The following is a 22,694-nucleotide window of genomic DNA, read 5'->3' as shown; positions in this document are numbered from 1 at the left end:
AATCACAAAATCATTTAATGGTCATAGCATACTGATGATATATTCACCTCATAAACCATAACACACTTGAGATTTTTAATTTGTACTCAATTAAAATCTGTCATAAATAAGGAATGATGAAGACGTTATGACCACCTCCTTGTTCCTACACTCACTGTCTACTTACCACATAGAAGCACTTTGTAGTTCTACAATTACTGACTGTAGTCCATCTATTTCTCTACATACTTTTTTACCCTGCTTTCACTCTGTTCTTCAGTGGTCAGGACCCACACAGGACCACCACAGAACAGGTATTACTTAGGTGGTGCATCATTCTCAGCACTGCAGTGACACTGACATGGTGGTGGTGTGTTAGTGTGTGTTGTGCTGGTATGAGTGGAGTTTTTAAACACCTCACTGTCACTGCTGGACTGAGAGTAGTCCACCGACCAAAGATATCCAGCCGACAGCGTCCTGTGACCGCTGATGAAGGTCTAGAAGATGCAGCAGCAATAGACGAGCGCTCGTCTCTGACTTTACATCTACAAGGTGGACCGACTAGGTAGGAGTGTCACTGCAGTGCTGAGAATGATCCACCACCTAAATAATACCTGCTCTGTGGGGGTCCTGACCATTGAAGAACAGCATGAAAGGGGGTAACAAAGCATGCAGAGAAACAGATGGACTACAGTCAGAGTGTATAATTGTCCTATGTGGTGCTCTAACACTGAACACACTACTCCCCCTTCTTAAAATCGTAAATAAGCTGTTTTTATATGTTAGTATCGGTTTCGATATCGGCGATACTGGCGCTGTATTTACTTGGTATCGCACACCACTAACGGCCGCGTCACGAGACAGCGATGTCCGCGTGTAGGCGAGTCACGTGCAGCAGTACGGCGCTCGCTCTCGGTTTCGCTTGGCTGTGCGACTTGTTGATGAGCTTCATCTCCGCTACATGATCCGTGAGCTGCGCTAGCATCGGCTGCTACCTTCTTAACCGAAGAATGAGCGATAACGATGACATCGAGGTTGATAGCGACGTGAGTGCTGATTTTATTCCGAGCCGTACGGTCGCACTAAAACGGGGCTCCGGCTCCTGAATTAAACGCGTCATTTCCCATAATTTAGCCTCATAGCATGTAGCTCCTTAGCTTAGCCACCTAGCCTAGCTAGCAACATCACACCGATGAGCACATGCTTAGCGAACAGATTCATTAACACATTAAAACATTTTTTTCAAATCTAGTGTATGAGAATTACCTGAATGTATCTCTTATTACATTTACCTTTGTGGATAATAAATACAACACACTTCTAATAGCTGAATCAACATGATACGGACGTGACTCCAAGCTAGAGCAGCAATAGTAACTGCTGTTTTTTTTCCTGTTTTATTTTTTTACAGGAAGAATCTTCAAGTTTTCACTCAACGGTGCGTAATCACTGTATAATGACTCAATTTTAGCATTTATTTATCATAATATCTTGTTTTTTTTTAAATCATAGACACTATATCTTTACGGGTACGTAATTTAACATCACCAGTAATCAAAGTACTGTATATTTAGTTTAAATCATTTAAATGATATAAAACAAGCCTGTGCATTTTATTTGTTTATTTATTTATTTACATTTTCAAATCAAACCATAAATACTCTTATCTAACTAGGTTAGTTCGCGACCTGACACTTTGGAGTCGACTCCAATCGATTCCGACTCAATGGTGTTGGGTGTTGCGTGTCGGGAATCGATTCCAAGAGTCGATTCCACAGTCATGAACGTGTCGACTTTTGATTCACAAGCTAAACACACGAGTGGATCAGAGTGTTTATGAAGATGAACAGTTCAGTGTTGAGCTAATGCACATTACTGCATGGTTTGCAGTAGGAATAGACATTAAATGCGTTTGTCTAGGCAGCAATTGACTTAAAAATGAGTTGGGTCAAAGATTAGTCCATTATTAGTGTGTACACAAAGAAAATGTGCTTAAAGACTATTACTAGACACCCATGGGCGGCACGGTGGGTAAGCGGGTAGCACTGTCAGCTCACGGCAAGAAGGTCCTGGGTTCGATCCCCAGGTGGGGCGGTCCGGGTCCTTTCTGTGTGGAGTTCGCATGTTCTCCCCGTGTCTGCGTGGGTTTCCTCCGGGTGCTCCGGTTTCCTCCCACAGTCCAAAGACATATAACTACCGTTCCTGTCATGAATGTAACCACAGAGTAAAACATGACATTAAAATCCTCATAAACAAACTAGACACCCATCATATACACGAATGTCCAGTGTACAACAGTGAAAGACAAAAAAAAAAACAATACAGTAAAAGAAACTCTCACTCAAGATAATACCAAAATAATAATCAAATTCCCCTAATAATACAAGACCAATAAAACTAGCATAAACACACAGATTTCTGCCATTAATATCATAAATATGACAAGATGACATCTTGAGCAAGGTCCTTAACCCTCAATTGTTTAGACAGTATACTGTCACAGTACGTAAGTCGCTTTGAATAAAATTGTCTGCTAAATGCGGAAAATGTAAATATATAGATTTTGGTATTAAATCTAAACTGACTTATGTTGAAAACTACACAGCTTCACTCAGTCCAACCTCCAAGTGACCAAAAGACTAAGAGTACCATCTTCTGGCTCTGTCCCAGCAGTCATTTTGTTTGTTTGTTTCCAATTGGTTTTCTTGGTAAAGTAGTTTCCCATTCCCTGAATTGATGCCATCGCTGTTATCACCTTTATGATCCTCTGCCTCTGTCCTATATTGCTGTGGCCTGTTATAGGTGTTAGGCTCAGTCTGGACATTGGACAGCGTGACAGGAGATCACACCATGAGAGGCGCCATTCTGTTCTTCAGTGGTACATGTTCTTTAATCCCTCCAGTTGTTTATTTCATGCTGTTTGGTTAAGAGTAGTGCTGGACAATAATTCGATATCGATATATATCGCGATAGAAAATGTTTCAATAACGGTGATATGATTTTTAAACAAATTCGAACAATATATATTATATCAGTGCGTACTTTCTTTGCGGAAGCATTTTTTGTTCCCACAGGGACGCAATTCAACAGCACACCTCAAGCAAGTAGTTCTCCACCAAAACAGTGCAGTAATACACTCAACATAAATGTCAACCACCAACACTATTACAGAAGTACTAATACTACTGAGTACTAATACTACTGAGTACTAATACAACTAATATTAGTTGTGGCGCGCTACGAGTAAAGGCACGAACGGGCTCTGCGCGTTCCACTGTTGCCAGATTGGGGCGGGTTTTTCTTTTAGAAAAACAATTTAATAGCATTTAAATAACACTTCTATTGAAAAGAGAATATTCAGTTTTAAGAAGCCCCAGCATTGTAGAAGGTTATTAAAAGTAAAGTCAATTTTCAATGCTGATTTGGCTTAATAGTGTTGGTCAGAATGTATCATATTCTTTAAAGAAAATTAAAATTTGTTTTCCATGCGTTCACACTGGCATGTTCTGGGGTTCAGATGAGTCTCATCAGTACACACAAGTTTGCAGTCAAATGATCAAGTATTGCAAAGGAATATCTTACCTCGTAATGTTAAGGTTATGCTATATTTTAGTTTTTCACTTGTCAGGGAAAATTAGAAAAAAATAAAAAAAGCTTATTATGCTAGGCGTGATGTAATTCTACATGGTACTCACTGCCATAGGTAAACAAGTGAGTGACCAAAACACTACTAGATCAACAGCCACTAGCCACATACAAAGAATAAGGTATCAGACAGTTTCTGTGCCGCCCCTGTGTGAGCAATGGTCTCAGTCTGGCCACCACTATGAAAACTGTCTGGCTTTGCCACGGTCTACAGTTGAAAAAGAAGCAGACGAAATAGCTGATAAGAGATGAAGGACTGATTCAGTCGTGTATTCAGCTTGTATTTTTTGCCAGAAACCAGAAAAGAGGTTCGCAGGTACCGGCATCCAATTTTGGTATTTTTGGCAGTTTTTCTGAAATTTGTGTTATTCATATCGATATCGGAATTATATCGTATCGACCGAAATTAGGAGTTAGGATATAAATTTTAGCCATATCGTCCAGCCCTAGTTAAGAGACATCGTTATATATACTAAACGTATTTATTAGTAGCACGTTTACTCTGAAATGTTAATTGAATGCCCCAGATACACACCCGATAAATACTATAAATTCCCGAAATCCATGAAAGAAACATGTAAACGAGAAACGCTCAGGTCCCTTACGAACACCGGGCTGAAACCCTATATCTGAAAGCTGCATTAAACTCTAACCAAGTATATTAGAATCAAAAGAATAACACATCATGCCATTAATAAAATAAAATGCCACCTGAGTGTAACCACTATGTTCAAAACCCTAATAAGCTCTCAAATGTTCTTGTTTAGTCTTTATACAAGGGTTTGACTGATTTAAGGGTTTGAATAAAGGAGCGTAGTGCATCAGCATCATACACCATTTACTTTATATACACGATCTAGCACCCCACTGAGAACTTAATAGCATTCATAGAAGCGCAGCATGATTCGGCCCAATAGACGTTTCCTTGCACGTGTGAGAATAAATGAAAAACTCTGTACAGATAAACAACTAATAGCTCATAATTACTGAGATTACTCATAATCCAAATACAGCCCTAATCAGACTAAGATAATCAAAGTATGCTGTTTACCTGCCTAGTAAACACATAATGTGCATTCTAATGCCCCCATAGATACTGAATTTAAATGGAATGTTTTTAAATAATATAATTCGTTTTTACAAGACACTAATTTGTATTAGGACACCGTTTATCATAACCTCCCTTTATTTCAGTAGTAGGTTTAATTTTATTTATTAACAGAGGTCTGGGCCACAAATTCTTTTAACACATGGATGAATTAGAATGCCGAATGCAGGATGTGATCCGACCAATCTCACGAACGCCCTTGTGACTGAAAGGGTGTGAATACCTGCAGTCATGAGCTAAAATCTAGTGGCATAAGATAAGACTTTATTGATCCCCTTAGGGAAATTAACTTGTTACAGCAATAGGAAGACAGGAAAAACAGAAAGAAATACAACCAAGTTAAAATATTGCACACACAGTTAGAGATGGACCGTGTGTGTGTGTGTGTGTGTGTGTGTGTGTGTGTGTGTGTGTGTGTGTGAGCAAGATGGCTGCCCTCATGTAGCAGCATGCTCACACTAGGAAACATCATAACACACCCGTCGTAACTGCCGTCGATAAAGTAGAGAAAACGTCTAGCATGAGTTTCTACATGTTCGCGCTCACTATGTGCCTTATTACATCACTAAAAGTGGCTTTTAAACAAGCTATACAGAGCGGGAAGATCCGTAAACAACAACTATGGCAGCTCACCTATGATCCAGAACTACAACGACTGACTGACTGTTATACTGAACTCAGTGATTTCTCCAAGTACCAAAGACCTCTGCAGGAAAGTGAATGGCGTGATTTTCAGCGGGACGAAAGACTTTTTAGGAAAAGCCTTGACATAAAGCGGCTATACGAGAAACAAACGTTCACACTTACTGGTGGTTCGCAGAAATGGATGCAGCTGGTGGCGATTCTGAACGGAGTTTTCTTTAAGAATGGAACATTCTTAGTGTCACATGTAGACGGACGGCAGTTTGGATTAGCGCTGCTTAAGTATGTGGCCCGAATATTAAAAACGCTCCCTATGGTACAAACTCCACCAAGTGAAGCGACATTTGTGAGTTTATCTGAATGGATTGAAAAACAGTTGCGGTATGTGCGGGATGTTATTCAACCAACACTTGTAAGTGGGATACAGCGGCATAAAACATCTCAGAAGGTAGGACGAAATAAACTCAGCTACCTGTGGCAACATCGCAGAACAAGAGCAATCAAGATTATTTTAAATAACAGCATGTATCCGAGTTTACCATCTAGCTCTGGTAATGTTGAACAGGTGTATAGTTATTATTTGGAGAAATGCAAGTCTAAAACATCTATCATAACTGAACTGCCACCCTGGAGCGATGAAATAAAAGTAAATGATCCAGATTATTTACCATCAATATCACAATTTACTCCTCATGAAATCGAAAAGGTGATTATGAGTTTACCTAATAATAAAGCTAGTGGTGCCGATGGAGTTACATATGAAAATCTGAAAGCTACAAAACAACAAACTGCTTCAGTTTTGGCAAATATTTTTAACACATGTTTGTGCAACAGAAAAGTGCCCACATCATGGAAAGGTGCATTAGTCTATAGGATTCCAAAAAAAGACAATATACCAGAGGATCCATCCACATGGAGGGACATTTCTCTTTTACCAACCGTGTATAAAGTCTTTATGAAATGTTTGCTCTGTAGAATACTCCCCTGGCTTGTGGATACAGGAATACTGTCAAGCAAACAAAAAGCCTATATTGAGCGCCAAGGAATGAACGAGCATGTTTTCTGCTTAAAGACTGGCATTGATGACTTCAAACATGAATCCTCTAAGCTGTTTACAATCTTCCTGGATTTTAGAGACGCATTTGGGACATTGCCACATAACATCATGCTCAATGCATTGGAAGAAATACACCTCCCTAAAGTTTTTGTAGATATAGTGAAAGATGTATATACTGATTCCTTCCTGCAGGTTATTTGTGGTAAAGACATTACAAAACCTATACCCTTGGGAATAGGAATTAAAACAGGGTGTCCCTGGAGTGCTGTAAATTTTATCCTGGCTATTAATTACTGGATTAAGTGGTTATGTATGTATGTACCATCTCATGTTCTATCTCCTAACCCTGTTCAAAGTTATGCTGATGATGTTGTACTTGCATCTAGAGATGAAACTGTAATTAAGAACATGCTTTCATGTACTGATATATTTCTAAGATGGTCTGGTCTAGAGGTAAAGCATACTAAGTGTGCAGTTTTTTATGAAAGGAGAAGTGGAGGAAATCGTTGGTATAGATCTAAGACAGACAAGCCTCCTATCTTTTCAATTCTTGACCAGCCAGTTAGAGTTTATAACAGACATGAGACTTACAGCTATCTGGGCCACAAATTTAATATAGCAGGAGATTGGAGTCAGCAGGTGGAACAAATGATAAACCAGTTCAATTTTAGATTGGAGATGATTGATACTTCTCCTCTCCCAATTGTGATGAAGTTAGAAGCAATAAGAGAAATTGTAGTGGCAAAAATTCAGCATTTGTTTGCTAATGTTCATTTACCTCAAAATGTTCTTCAAGAAATGGATACTAAGATCGTGCAAGTCGTAAGAAAGTGGCTTAATTTAAACACACGGTCAACCAGGTGCTTTATATTTCAAAGCCGAAAAGATGGAGGCTTGGGTGTTCCAAATTGTACTTGGTTATATACTGCTACCCGACAATCACATCTTATTAACATGCTGAATAGTGATGACAAATTTGTGCGGGAAATGGCGAGAGCTTTAGACGACGAAAAATCCCATTAGCATCGCCTGGTGAGGATAGTTTCTTAGGATTTAGAAGAAAGGATAATGGGAAACTGTATGTACAGGCTCAGGGATTTGGTGTTTCATCTGATTGGCCAGATCTGAATGATCTATGTAGGAGAACGAATACAGAATTAAAATGGACAACATTAAGCCAGGAATTTGTAAATGTTTCGGAAATACTAGTGAAAGATCCGTCAGTTGTTGTTGAGGCTTGTGTTAACGTTAACGGAACATCCTACCAACTGCAGTGTAAAACATCAAGAAAAATGCTGCTGGAGGTTCAAAGAGCAAAGCAGCAGCAATACTGGTCTAGTCTGAAGCTTCAGGGAAAGCTAGCTAAACTGGCATCTGCTGATCATTCAGTATCGCACACAATATTCAGAAATGTTGTAATCAGTGAGGAGGTTCTTATATTCTGTGTGAAAGCACGCTTACAGATTCTGCCAACTAAATATAACCTCTCACTGTGGTACCCATCCATTCATCTACCTTTCTGTCTGCTGCATGGCTCCACTCAGCAGCTGGAGTCTGTAGCACACATTCTGAACGGCTGTAGTTCTCTTAAAGGCCTGTACACGGCACGGCATGATAGACTTGTGGACCTGATAACAGCTCAGCTTCCATGTGTAAAGAACGAATTAATCTTTAAGCACTCTATAATTAGATCTGAGTGGTTCAATGCGACGTCTGGGACCTTTTTAGGAATCGCCAATACACCAGATATTGTTTGTATTTCCCAGAGTCAGAAGAGGGTTGTACTGTATGAAATTTCATGTGCATTTGATTTGTATCTGGAGGAGTCTTATACTTCAAAAATGATAAAGTACCAAACACTAGTTAATATCATTGAAAATTTAGGATTTAGATGTCAACTGATAGTCCTGGTGTTTGGAAGTCTTGGACATGTGCACAGACTCGCAGTGTGTGGTCTTGGTCTTGGGGGATTTAGTAGAGCAAAAGCAAAACAGGTGGTGAAATATTGCTCTGTCTCAGCAATTATTGGAAGTTTGCACATTTGGAAAAGGCGATGTTTTCTTTATCCTTAAACTTGGGGATGTGAAAACATCTTATTGAGAAATGAACTGTATACCATGTTGGATGTTTTTTAGAAATATTTTGTTTCCTGCTGATGTTACATATTGTATATGGAATCAAATAAAGTATAATAGTGTGTGTTTGTGCCTTTAGAAGAGACGCTTTGTTCACAGTATCGCTATAAGTGATTCATTGATTCATGAGTTGATTCGTTTTTATGTGAAGCGTAAGTTTCTCTTCTCGGTTATCTCTCTGTGTTTACTGTTATTAATTAAATGTCGTGGTTTTAAATAAACACCAGCTACTACAGAACATTCTGTGTGACTCTCTTACATTAAAAAGCTTCATTAAACTGTTATTACCACAGATCTGTAACCGAGTCAGACTCTAACGGGCTAAAAGTTTTCTAAAAGTTCAGCAGATGATCCTGAACTAACGAATTTGGTAATGAATAAACTTTTGCCTCTGATTGGCTCTGTAACGTTTTCTGTTCTCATCTACATCACAAGTAAGAACCGCTCACGATTTACCAAAGTGAACCAGGAGTTTATATAACGTGCTGATAGAATCCACTCAGATGTGACCGGGTTGAATTATCTTTTTAAAGTTAATATTACAATCAGCAAAATTACATCGTAAGAGCTTTCACGATGGTTTCTGTACGATGGTTGATGAATGGTGAGGTGATGGTTGGTGCTTCGTAGCTCAAAGTCTGGATCGATCCACTGAGCTGTTAACTTAACGTGATCTTTATATATCGCACGATCGGATCGGCTACTTTTAGGAAATATCGCCGATAGCATATTTTGATTAAAAATCGGCCGATACCGATTCGTAGCCGATCGATCGTCCCATCTCTACACACAGTGTGTAGTTGTGTACTCTTATAAAATATCAAAAAATAATATATACATTAGAAATATGCAAAATATATTACGTATTGCACTTATTGTAATAAATTACGTATTGCACTTCTTATTACACCATGAACATGTAACATGAATGTCTCGTCCGGTTGAAGTGGAGGCTGTTAGAACCATCAAGCTGGAACATCTGCACTTAGTTTGTGTATTTCTATGCTAATGTGGATGCACTCGAGGAAATGCTCTCACCCGAGGAATCGTTTTCGCACCACGCAGCGCTGCTTTGTGTTCGGATTCGTATCACAGCAGGGTGCGAGAGGAACTGTAAACCGCTCTGGGCTGAACCCGGGCTCGGGTGAATTCCTGGGAACTCTGAGCGAGGTTTCCTCAAGTGGCGTGTTAAGTAACACTGACTTCCAGCATCTGTTCATAGTTAAGAGTAGCGCCCTGATTTTAATTCTTTATACACACTTGCTGGCAACAGTTCAGGGAAACCCCTTGTTGCTGTGGACATAGCGAGCTCCATAAAGATGTGATTTGAAGAGTTAGGTGTGGAGGAACCTCAGTTTGATCTGGAGAGATTCTCAATGGGTCTCGGATCCCCTGTCATGTTCTCTCTAGTCTTATTAAGCATTATAGCTGTTTACCTACTAAATTCATGGGAAAATTCGCTTAATTTCATGGACCTTGTTTTTCAGAAAGCACAGATTTAAATTACACTCATAAATTGAATGATAGAATAAATAGAAGCTACAACACACAGCACAGCTCCCTTAATAGTTGAATGTAAACCTAGAAAATCCAGCGTCGACATATATACATATACAGATGCTTGTTTGGAAGCTGGGGTCAGAGCGCAGGGTCAGCCAACGTACGGCGCCCCTGGAGCAGACAGGGTTAAGGGCCTTGCTCAAGGACCCAACAGTGGCTGCATGGCAGAGCCTGGATTTGAACCGCCGATCTTCTGGTTGATAGCCCAAAGCTCTACTCACTAGGCTACCACTGTCACTCACTAGGCTACCACTGTCCACTTTGTAATTGATTACTAAGTGAATTGCCGTGGGATTGCTAGGACACCTCATAGTGCAGATTAACCAGTAAACGCGAAGCACTTGAACGCTGCACGGATGAAAGACGTTAAATTGCTAAACACAAACCCTAAAGTTTAAATTTCACAGCATATTGCACATTACACGGGAAACGGCTCGTTTCATGGTCCGTGATGCGATTTTCATGGCTGTGAATTAGGCAGGGAGTCTGGTTCCTCTCAAGGGAGTTTTTCCTTGCCACTGTCGCCCTTGGCTTGCTCAACAGGGGTTTTTGATCTGTTGGTCCTGGAGTCTGTGAAGTTGCCGTGAGACGATGTCCATTGTAAAAAGCGCTATATGGCGGCTCAGGTGGCGCAGCGGTAAAAACACGCGCTGGAACCAGAGCTGGGATCTCGGATACGTCGTATCGAATCTCGGCCCTGCCTGCCGGCTGAGGCTGATCGGCCACATGAACGACGATCGGCCTGTTGTTCAGATATGGGCGGGACTAAGCCGGATGGGGTCTCTCTCCCATGACTGGTGCAATTACGACCTCTGCTGGCTGATTGATGGCGCCTGCACAGAGATGAGGAAAGAGTGCTGTCAGGGTGCGTCTCTCCGTACACGACGCTGAGCTGCACTGCACTCGTCAAAGTGCAGGTGATAAGATGCATCAGCTTTTTTCTTGTTTAGATTTTAAATGGACGATCAAATCGCTCATTAAAGAGGGAGGTTTTACAGCTGTTTGTTAGGGACGGCTGTATTTGTAGACAGAGCTGCATGTTTTTCTTTCAGTTGTAAAAGCCACATGCTAGATGTGTTTGCTAAACCTCGGCCGGCTTTGTATACTCGCTGGACCAGATTGTAGTCAAGATGTCTGTGACGTCCCCTGAGTCCTTTTATCTTTTGTGTAAAAGGAAGTGCATTGTTACATCTGATTAAAAAAACAAAACAATTTTTTTTATACCCTTGATTTGTATAATGTTCCAGCTGGTGGTTATTGGCTTATATGAAAATAACATGTAAACATTATAGTCTAGATGGTTTTAAATGCATACGCTCATGCCTGTATTGTTTGTTTACATGCTAAACAAGTGCGCTCAGTGTGTATAGTTGCATTATGTACAGAAAGTTGTGGCGCAGGCGGATTCCTTGAAGCCTGCTCGAGACAGCTAAACGACGGCTCTGCCCCTCTTTTGCGTGTATACGTCAAAGCTAAACACACGGCATGATAATAGTATAAGCCTGCGGTTTAACTCTCTGAACATGCCGATCGTATCGTCTTGATGTACCAGTTCAGGACACGCCCTGTCATACGTCGTGTGTCGGCAGAGCTTTAGGGTTCTATATTAGGTTTGCATGTTTTTGGGGAAAGAAAACATCGGCGAGGAATCGAAACTCAATGAGTCACTGGATTTTAAACCGGTTTTACGACCGTCCTGCTTATAGTTCGGCCCTTTTTACACCTGACTCGCCTCAGTCGGCTATACTGATCCATACTTAAAACTAAGGATGGCCTAGATGATAATTACATTTCATTACATTAACGTTTTCGGCATTTAGCAGACACCTTTATCCAAAGCGACCTACATTACGGTTACAGTATACAGTCTGATCAGCTGAGGGTTAAGGGCCTTGCTCAAGGGCCCTACAGCAATTTGGCTTGAACCAGCGACCTTCTGAATACTACCCCAGTACCCTAACCACTAGGCTATGGCTTGCCCCCATAATATCAGTATCACAGCAAACCATCAGTATTAAGTGTATAGTGAGTACTTCAATGTTGCCCTACAGCAAGAAGGTCCAGGGTTCGATTCCCAGGTGGAGCGATCCGGGTCCTTTCTGTGTGGAGTTCGCATGTTCTCCTCGTGTCTGTGTGGGTTCCCCCCCCCCCCCGGAGCTCCGGTTTCCTCCAACAGTCCAAAGACGTGCAGCCAGCGTTTGACACTAAAACTAGAACTGATGAATCTTGTGTAAGCAGTAATTACCGTTCCTGTCATGAATGGAACCAAAGTGTGTAAAACACGACGTTAAAATCCTAATAAATAAATCGAGACACAATCGAGACTTTTTAAATAGATAAGACCAGACGATTATAACCCGTTGCCGAATAGGCCATACTGCCCTCACCCACCGACACCTCCTGGTTGGCGAGCAGGCACCAGTTTCTCAATTCTGTGCCAATCCCTTAACAATTAAACATATTTTATTACAATGTGCTATGGTTTCTACTAGAGATGCGTGAGTACTGATACTGGTATCGGGTATTAGCCCGATACCGCGCTCATTAACTCGTACTCGCACTCGCAAACGAGGCTCCGATACTAAACATCCGATACCTTGTGCCTAGTGCACGTTGCTGCGTTAACGCAGGGATTTTCAACCTGTGGGGCGCGAGTGCCTGACCGGGGGGGCGTGACATTACGAGATTTTTTTACTTCTAAAACTAAAGCAATTCATTTTTCACCCACGGGAGACAGATTGAATTATTCTCACTGACCGCGACGCTCACACGCACGTTTAATGTTATTTAGTTCCGTTTGGAAACAAAAAACTGGTTATACTGGTTATTACCACAGAGCGGGAGCCGACTCGGAGTCGTTTACGATTTACCGAGGTGAACCACGAATGTACGTGCTGATAGAATCGGCTCAGATGGGATCGGACCGTATTATCCTTTTAAAGTAAATATTTCAATCAGCAGAATCGCATCTCATGTATGACGTGCACAACGTTAATTACGTGCGTTTATTAATGAACGTTTACGTTAGCTTGTCAGAAGCTTTCTCAATGATGTCTGTGGTATTGATGCATCCCTAATTTCTACTATCAGAGACATTTTTTACAGCGTCGAGAATATAAAAGTACTGTTTAAGAGGATTCCTCCAGTTAAAATTGTTCATTTTGTAGGAAGTCTAAATTTAAAACAAATGACATGAACATGTAATATTTTACAGTTTAGATACCTGTCCTTGCCATAAAATAGCCAATACGTTGCTGATATGGCAATAAACCCAAACAAACAAAGTCACTAACCTGGATAAACGCAAAAACGTCACTAAGCTTTAAGATATGCTCTCATGACGGTGGTTATATTTTTGTTCCTTGTCTTTATCAAATTTGTGATAAAACGGACCAAAATATAAAGACAAGATAAAGTAGACAGAAACATAATACCTATTGTTGCCATTAAATGACACATACGTGTTAAACATGCCGTAAAAACCCAAATAAATAGATAAACAAATGTGTAAACTCTTTAGTAAGTTTATTAATTGATGTTATTTTTTTATTATTGAACAATAACTACACAATAGCTTCATGTCACACTATCATCATCATGTTTAAGAACCACCCTAGTAAAGTATTACCGCATCCATCATCAACACATTATTTGTTTTATCAAGTGGGTGAGGGGTTTGAGCTAGTTTCTACAAGTGGCACTACTGGTTTGGCAGGCATGTAAATGTTGTGATGCATACCGTGCCATCATTGGGAGAATAACTTGCTTTTAAGATGTACAAATGCGTACAAAATAATCACACCTATATTTGTGTTAGTGGCACCACGGCTGTCGCGTCTGGTCAGGGTTGGGCCGAAGAATTTAGAAGGTTATTCATAGCTGATTACTGACTAGAACGTTTTAATGATTCATTAACAGATCGTGTGTTGATGGAAAGAAAAGAACGAGTTACGTGTTAAGAGCGCATCTGAAATATGTGTTCTGTACCACGCGCCCTTCGTGCCACTGGTCTGGCTCGTCTTGAGGAAGACGGGCATCAAGGTTCTTTTATGTACCGGCACCCGAGTGGTGGAACGAACTTCCCCTGTCCGTTCGCTGTCTTCAAAAGACGATTAAAGACCTTCATTACCTCTTTACTAAGCACTCAGACTGAGCAATAACAATCACTTACTAACCTGCTATAGCATCTTTAAGCATATTTGTATCCTTGGACTGTTGTTTACTTAAACTAGAGTAGGAAATATTTACTGTGGAAGCTCTTCTTTAAGTCAGAGCGTCCACTAAATGCCGAAAATGTTAACGTTAATATCATTTTTGTTCAAATACATTTTGTAAAAGCATGCAAAACACGATGGGTCGTCACATTCCTTAGTGTTTCTGGCAGGGCGGCACGAGAGGAAAGTGAAACTGGAATAAGATCTGTCTTAAATTGTATACAAATGTATACAAAAACATTTACCCTTAAGCCAGCGCAGCATTCAGCTGGCACTATGTGAAGCAGAGCATCCAACAGAGCTGTTCTTCCACTCGCGTGCTTCGATAGCTGGAGACACCGTCCCAATATTTACTGCACCATTCCTTTATTAGCTATTGTTCGGTGTGATGCAAACAGGCATGCGTGAGAAACATTATAATAACAATATAATAAAGCAAAACTGGATTTGTGTGTCTTACTTATTTGTATTTGACTATGTTTACCACACGTCTAGAACCGACTTATAAAGAACGCACAGGTGATTAGTGTAGCTAGTCCTAGTGTTATTATGCTAGAGATGATCTGTGTGCAGTATTATGGGTTAAACCTGCGTGACCGTGTCGTTCCAGGCAGACAAACGAGCTCATCACAATGCGCTGGAGCGCAAACGCAGAGACCACATCAAAGACAGCTTTCATGGCCTGCGCGACTCTGTGCCCGCCTTACTGGGGGAAAAGGTGGGTAAACATCAGGGGTAGAAGCAAAACCGGACACAAGCTGCTTGTAAATGTTCCATTGGGGCCACTGAATACGGTGTTTTTATTATTGTGTGTGTATATATATGTGTGTGTGTATATACTGTATGTGTGTGTATTAGGGTTGGGGGCGTGTCGCGGACAAACTGTACAGTGTACACACTTGAGTGTAATTACAATATTTCAATGTTTTATTATAAAAAGATTTAACAATCTGAACGTCAAACCTTGCTTATCTTATCTGATCTATAATAAATACGCATAAGTATAAATGCACGTGTATCAATTACACTTTACCACAAACATTAACACAACATTTTGGCTCTGTAATCTCTCTCTGCCCACACAAAACAGAATAATAGCAGCTACACACTTCAATATATTTCAAAAGTTAACTGCTTAGTTTATAGTTACAGATATTTCTTAAAAGTGTATGAACGTGTACGATTAGTTCTGCCTGTAATCCAGAATTAAGTTCTATACCGTAACAAAAAAATATGAATGTAAATGTTCATGCTGCGATGACGGTGATGTAAAATAATGTTAAAATAATTCAAAGTCCAAACATTTGAGTGGTTAACGAGAACGCTACTTTACATGTCACACAAGCTCCGCACACGAGAGCGGAAACGGTACAAATCCGATCTCTCACCTACACACTCGCTCCCTACGCCCTATAGTGCACTTAACATTCTTAAAGGGCCAGACAATATATTTTATAATTCACATTACACGACAGGTGAGATGTTCTTTTTTCTTAATATAGCGCTTTTATTTAAGAAAAAATAGTTCTTACATAGGCAGGAAAATCTATGTCAGACGAGTCAGAACAGCGGATTGGGCGTAACGTTATTATTACTGTTTGCTCCTTATTCTCAACACTTGTGCTGGATTTACACTGAAGATATATTTAGTAAATAAGTACATGTCCGCGCACGCACGCGCTCGTGTTCATTTCCGGTTGAACTGATAACAAATGTTGGTTTTGAAAGATTAAAAGACGAGCCGTTTTTCAGTTTCTGCTTGTTAGCTCACAGCTAACGCTAGCCAGTGTGGCTCTTCACTCGTCTCTCTGTGTTATCACCTTACACCAGTGAGCACCCCACAGCCAATCAGCGAGCTCCGACCGCCTACCCCTCCCATACTGTGGATGCGCGCATGTCCTAAAGTCTCAGTTTTCAAGGTAAACAAACCTGAAGCAGAAATTTGGCGCTTCACATTTAAAAAATACCGTCACCATTTTTAAATACCGCGGTATAACGTAATACCGTCATACCGCCCAACCCTAGTGTGTATATGTGTGTGTATATGTGTGTGTATGTTTGTGTGTGTACGTATGTATACAGTGTGTTATGTATACTGTGTGTGTTTAAGTGTGTATACTGTATGGGTGTGTGTGTGTATGTACAGGGGTTGGACAAAATAACTGAAACACCTGGTTTTAGACCACAATAATTTATTAGTATGGTGTAGGGCCTCCTTTTGCGGCCAATACAGCGTCAATTCGTCTTGGAAATGACATATACAAGTCCTGCACAGTGGTCAGAGGGATTTTAAGCCATTCTTCTTGCAGGATAGTGGCCAGGTCACTACGTGATGCTGGTGGAGGAAAACGTTTCCTGACTCGCTTCTCCAAAACACCCCAAAGTGGCTCAATAATATTTAGATCTGGTGACTGTGCAGGCCATGGGAGATGTTCAACTTCACTTTCATGTTCATCAAACCAATCTTTCACCAGTCTTGCTGTGTGTATTGGTGCATTGTCATCCTGATACACGGCACCGCCATTGGATGCACATGGTCCTCCAGAATGGTTCGGTAGTCCTTGGCAGTGACGCGCCCATCTAGCACAAGTGTTGGGCCAAGGGAATGCCATGATATGGCAGCCCAAACCATCACTGATCCACCCCCATGCTTCACTCTGGGCATGCAACAGTCTGGGTGGTACGCTTCTTTGGGGCTTCTCCACACCGTAACTCTCCCGGATGTGGGGAAAACAGTAAAGGTGGACTCATCAGAGAACAATACATGTTTCACATTGTCCACAGCCCAAGATTTGCGCTCCTTGCACCATTGAAACCGACGTTTGGCATCGGCACGAGTGACCAAAGGTTTGGCTATAGCAGCCCGGCCGTGTATATCGACCCTGTGGAGCTCCCGACGGACAGTTCTGGTGGAAACAGGAGAGTCGAGGTGCACATTTAATTCTGCCGTGATTTGGGCAGCCGTGGTTTTATGTTTTTTGGATACAATCCGGGTTAGCACCCGAACATCCCTTTCAGACAGCTTCCTCTTGCGTCCACAGTTAATCCTGTCGGATGTGGTTTGTCCTTCTTGGTGGTATGCTGACATTACCCTGGATACCGTGGCTCTTGATACATCACAAAGACTTGCTGTCTTGGTCACAGATGCGCCAGCAAGACGTGCACCAACAATTTGTCCTCTTTTGAACTCTGGTATGTCACCCATAATGTTGTGTGCATTGCAATATTTTGAGCAAAACTGTGCTCTTACCCTGCTAATTGAACCTTCACACTCTGCTCTTACTGGTGCAATGTGCAATTAATGAAGATTGGCCACCAGACTGGTCCAATTTAGCCATGAAACCTCCCACACTAAAATGACAGGTGTTTCAGTTATTTTGTCCAACCCCTGTATGTATACTGTATGGGTGTGTGTGTGTATGTATACTGTTTGGGTGTGTGTGTATGTATGTATACTGTATGTGTGTGTGTGTATGTATGTATACTGTATGTGTGTGTGTGTGTATGTATGTATGTATACTGTATGTGTGTGTATGTATGTATACTGTATGGGTGTGTGTGTATGTATGTATACTGTGTGTAGTTCCTCCTCTGAAGCCTGACGGTTGAAACCATTTGAATATTTACGTGAGATAATGTATCAGGCTTGTACGGGACTGTTGGAGCTGCGGGATGTGCAGCAGTTACCATGCATATGCACCCTAGTCAGAGGACTGACCCAGTATTCAGCGGGCACAGTCGGCTATGCCTGGGTGAGGGGGCACAAAGTGATGATGGTAGAATGGCTGGGCTGGTGAAAAGCAGATGTCTGTGACTATGTACACACCGAAGGGGACGGGTGCTAGTCTGTGGCTCTGGTTAAAGGGCCTTGAACCGACAATCCTCCGACTGATAGCCCAAAACTCTACCCACTAGGCTACCGCCGTCCCTCAGATAGTCGTTTTAAAACAAGGCCAGACTGAAGTCCTCCAGGGTTGGTCAACAAGACATCTCAGTCCTGTACTTGTACAGGTCCTGTCCATTCAGGCATGCAATGCCTTCACTTTGATCCCATTGTTTGAACCATTGGGTTTGTTCTTCTTTTTCCGCCTTGTCCATAAATAAAATATTGACCAGTGCCCCTTCATATCTGCTCTTACCACAGCGGCAGTTTCCCTGTCATGTACCAGCGGCTCCTGACTCCTAAACAGGACTGTGAGCATCCACAAACACACACGCTATTCTCTCTACTGCTGTTTTTACCCCTATTGGAGAGATGCCATCCGAAATTTCATTGTACCTGTCTATAGCATTCTCTACGTCTGCCAAGAGATGAATTAACACCAAAACAGCCCCCCCCCCCCAAAATGCTTACATTCTATGAAACAAAATCTCAATTAAACTTTATACCCTCACAGTTACTCAAACAAACTCCTAATCCATATGAAGTCTTTTCAAAGCGGCAGCAGGTTCTTAAATCGCTGTGATTTGGTATTAAATCTCTTGAAAGCGTTCGTTTCTCTTAGGTACTGTCGTCCTCTTCTGTTTGTCGGCTTCTCTCACACCCCTTCACTCTCTGTTCAACAGGCGTCTCGAGCTCAGATCCTAGACAAAGCCACAGAGTACATCCAGTACATGCGCAGAAAAAACCACACGCACCAGCAGGACATCGATGACCTGAAGAAACAGAACGCTCTGCTAGAGCAGCAAGGTGGGCAGCACTGGGTTACCCAGACCGGTCCCTTCCCCCCTCCATCACACCACAGGGCTATCGCTCGTCTGTTCGCTGTGCTCCGTGCCAAGCTGCACGCCGAAATCCATGTGCCAGTATTTCCATTAAGCCACTACATTCATGTCAATTAAGTTTAGGGTCGATTATTTAATGATGCATTTAGAATAAGTCTTTAATGTCTATCCGACACCAACAAGAAGCTTCAAAACATTAAAACCACCTCCTTGTTTCTACTCTCACTGTCCATTTTATCAGCTCCACTTACCATATAGAAGCACTTCGTAGTTCTACAATTACTGACTGTAGTCCATCTGTTTCTCTGCAGAGCAGGTATTATTTAGGTGGTGGATGATTCTCAGCACTGCAGTGACACTGACACGGTGGTGGTGTGTTAGTGTGTGTTGTGCTGGTATGTGTGGATCAGACACAGCAGCGCCGCTGGAGCTTTTAAACACCGTGTCCACTCACTGTCCACTCTATTACACACTCCTACCTAGTCGATCCTCCTTGTAGATGTAAAGTCAGAGACGATCGCTCGTCTATCGCTGCTGTTTGAGTCGCTCATCTTCTAGACCTTCATCAGTGGTCACAGGACGCTGCCGGCTGGATGTTTTTGGTTGGTGGACGATTCTCAGTCCAGCAGTGACAGTGAGGTGTTTAAAAACTCCAGCAGCGCTGCTGTGTCTGATCCACTCATACCAGCACAACACACACTAACACACCACTAATCCGTGTCACTGCAGTGCTGAGAATCATCCACCACCTAAATAATACCTGCTCTGTGGGGGTCCTGTGGTGGTCCTGACCATTGAAGAACAGCGTGAAAGGGGGCTAACAAAGCATGCAGAGAAACAGATGGACTACAGTCAGTAATTGTAGAACTACAAAGTGCTTCTATATGGTAAGTGGAGCTGATAAAATGGACAGTGAGTCCGGGGTGTTTGTACTGTAGATTTGCACCAGTATTCAGTGCAGACAGGCCAGTCTAGCACATGTACTCTACACTTTTGCTGTGGGTCTCGGAGTGTCGCAGCTATGTTTATCAGAAGATCTAATATAGCCTTTATTATTTAAGTTACCTGCCAATAATATGCTGTCCCGTCTTTAAATGGGCATGTAGTGAATGTTGTACAGTTCTCTGTACACTGTTGTTGAGGTACTAGTAGTACTTGAATCGGTAGGTTGTTGGTTGCTACTCTTGGACCCTTGACTCTCAATTGCTTGAATCGTTTTCGTTTACAATAACCGCTGTGCATGTTTGTTTCAGTTCGTGCACTGGAGAAGGTGAAGGGGGGCACGCAGCTGCAGGGCGGCTACTCCTCCTCAGACAGCAGCCTGTACACTAACCCTAAAGGCAGCGCCGTGTCTGCCTTCGACGGCGGCTCGGACTCCAGCTCCGAATCCGAATCGGAGGAGCCGCCCTCGAACAAGCGGCGCCACCTGGAGGCCAATTAAGCCTTCTCGCTTCTCCTGGTCAGAGACCGATGTAACCCTCCTTCCTCTTCAATCCCTCGCGCTCGATCCTTCTCAGTCTGCACCAACCAGAGACTCCACCCACCGTTTCCGTCTTTAGAAGCTTCCTGTGTGCCGGGCCGGACCGGACCAAGCCAAGCCGAGGGAGGAAAACCTGCTAGAAGAGAAGAGAAGAGGACTCCTATCTTTCCCGCGGTCCTCACCTCCTCCCCGAGCTCTCGCGGTCTGGGCTCGTCGTCTGGCACGTGCGTCTAATGAGCAACATCTCGACCCTAAAACGAGGCAGCTTTGTGATTTAAGAACTCGGTGCATTTTTTTTTGTACCCTTGTTCGTATGAAGGGGCGAACGAAGTGTGCAGCTCCAGGCACTGCTAAATGTTTTGTTTTGTTTTGTTTTGTTATATTTTTGTTGAATTTGTTTGTCAAGTACTTAGTTATGCTCCAATCATCGTTTCAAAAGAGTGAGACGCCTCCAAATATTTGTACTTTTCCAAAAATAAGCTTTTTTAGAGTAGTAATTATGCACAAGCGAATCCACGGTGGGTCAATTGAACTAGTGAACGACTTTAAATGGATGTGTTTTATTAAAAACCCCAAATGTTAATTTATCTTTAGTCTCTAACGTGACTGTTTTGTAGATTTGATCCATTTTGGGGAAGTTTAGTTCGGTCAGCGTGGTCTTACCTCCTTAGAGAAGGTCAAAGGTCTGCCAGTTTTTCAGTGTGATACAAACAAGTTGTGAATTTTGAACCCCCCCCTCCCTCCCCTTTCCCCGACTTCTTTACCTGTGTTTCGGAGGTGTGTTTATATCAGTTTTTATTAGATTCTATATATTAAATAACTATTTCATTCCATATTGTGTGGAAAATATCGGTATGTCATACATACTGCCAAAAAAAACATTCTGCAAATTGAAGACTATAATAAAATATTTTACCCGTACGATGGATCTGGTTCATTTCACATCACTTCTACAACTTCTAGACAATCATTAATGAATTTTGGAGTAAATTAAGTGTCTGCTTTACAAACTGATGACTGAATATTGCATGAAGTGCACTGGCTCTAATGTAGAACCGATATGTTTCACATATGTTTTGTTTACATCCTTCTAGAATACGTACCATAGTACAGTACCATACACCTTTCTAATATTGTGTTGGTCCCAATTTTGCTGCCGAAACGGCCCTGACCCGTCGAGTCATGGGCTCCACCAGACTCCTGAAGGTGTGCTGTGGTATCTGGCACCAAGATGTCAGCAGCAGATCCTTTAACTCCTGTAAGGTGTGACGTGGGGCCTCCGTGGATCGGACTTGTTTGTCCAGCACGTCCCACGGATGCTCGCTTACGTGACTTATCAGACCAGGCCACCTTCTTCCGTTGCCCCGTGGTCCAGTTCTGATGCTCACGTGCCCATTGTTGGCGCTTCCGGCGGTGGACAGGGGTCAGCATGGGCACCCTGACTGGTCTGCAGCTGTGCAGCCCCATACACAACGAACTGTGATGCTCTGTGTATCCTGACACCTTTCTATCAGAACCAGCATGAACTTCTTCAGCAGTCTGAGCTACAGGAGCTCGTCTGTTGGATCGGACCACACGGGTCAGACTTCGCTCCCCACGTGCATCAGTGAGCCTTGGCCGCCCATGACCCTGTCGCCGGTTTACCACTGTTCCTTCCTTGGACCGCTTTTGATAGATACTGACCCACTGCAGACCGGGACACACCCCACAAGAGCTGCGGAGATGCTCCGACCCAGTCGTCTAGCCGTCACGATCTGTCCCTCGTCAAACTCGCTCAGATCCTCACGCTCGTCCATTTTTAGAATTAAAGGTCTGTCGTCACTTGTAGGATCTCAGTCTGCCTGGACATGATTGGTCAGTGTCCGTGAGGGAATGAGGGGGTTTAGGTGATCATATTGCTGAATTGGGATAACGAGGATTTTTACATAGAATTTGTTGATTTGGTGGGTATTATCGTCAGCATGCGTTAACATTAGTTCGTTACTTTTGGATCTGAATCTCACTTAAACTGGTGGAATACCCTACGTAGTGCACTTCACTGGAACAACCGGGGTGAATGGAACGCTCCTACAGAACTGGCACTAATGGTTGTAAGAACCGCTTTCTGAACCAATCAGAGCTTCTGATTGTAATCGTTAGTAAGAAATGC

The 22,694-nt window shown here is 42.3% G+C and overlaps 1 protein-coding gene across 2 annotated transcripts; it reads left to right on the top strand.

Moving 5' to 3' along the window:
• The first annotated feature begins 889 nt into the window (after positions 1–889).
• max (myc associated factor X) lies at positions 890–21,466 on the top strand. 2 transcript variants are annotated; one of them, XM_063002383.1, is made up of 5 exons: positions 890–1,025; positions 1,391–1,417; positions 14,951–15,058; positions 18,907–19,030; positions 20,319–21,466. In XM_063002383.1, the coding sequence occupies exons 1-5, from the start codon at positions 990–992 to the stop codon at positions 20,504–20,506; spliced, it is 483 nt and encodes a 160-aa protein (XP_062858453.1). In that variant the 5' UTR covers positions 890–989; the 3' UTR covers positions 20,507–21,466. The 2 variants fall into 2 exon arrangements, with proteins under 2 accessions (XP_062858453.1, XP_062858454.1); XM_063002384.1 differs by lacking the exon at positions 1,391–1,417.
• Positions 21,467–22,694: the final 1,228 nt, after the last annotated feature.

This window comes from Trichomycterus rosablanca, chromosome 9 (assembly GCF_030014385.1).
Source record: "Trichomycterus rosablanca isolate fTriRos1 chromosome 9, fTriRos1.hap1, whole genome shotgun sequence".
NCBI classification, from domain to species: domain Eukaryota; kingdom Metazoa; phylum Chordata; class Actinopteri; order Siluriformes; family Trichomycteridae; genus Trichomycterus; species Trichomycterus rosablanca.
Note: the sequence above shows the minus strand (reverse complement) of the source record. Positions and strands in the feature narration are given on the sequence as shown.

Coding starts and splice junctions, on each gene's coding strand:
- max (XM_063002383.1), top strand. CDS start 990: ATGAGCGATAACGATGACATCGAGGTTGATAGCGAC. Junction 1,026..1,390: donor ACATCGAGGTTGATAGCGAC/GTGAGTGCTGAT, acceptor ATTTTTTTACAG/GAAGAATCTTCAAGTTTTCA. Junction 15,059..18,906: donor CCGCCTTACTGGGGGAAAAG/GTGGGTAAACAT, acceptor TCTGTTCAACAG/GCGTCTCGAGCTCAGATCCT.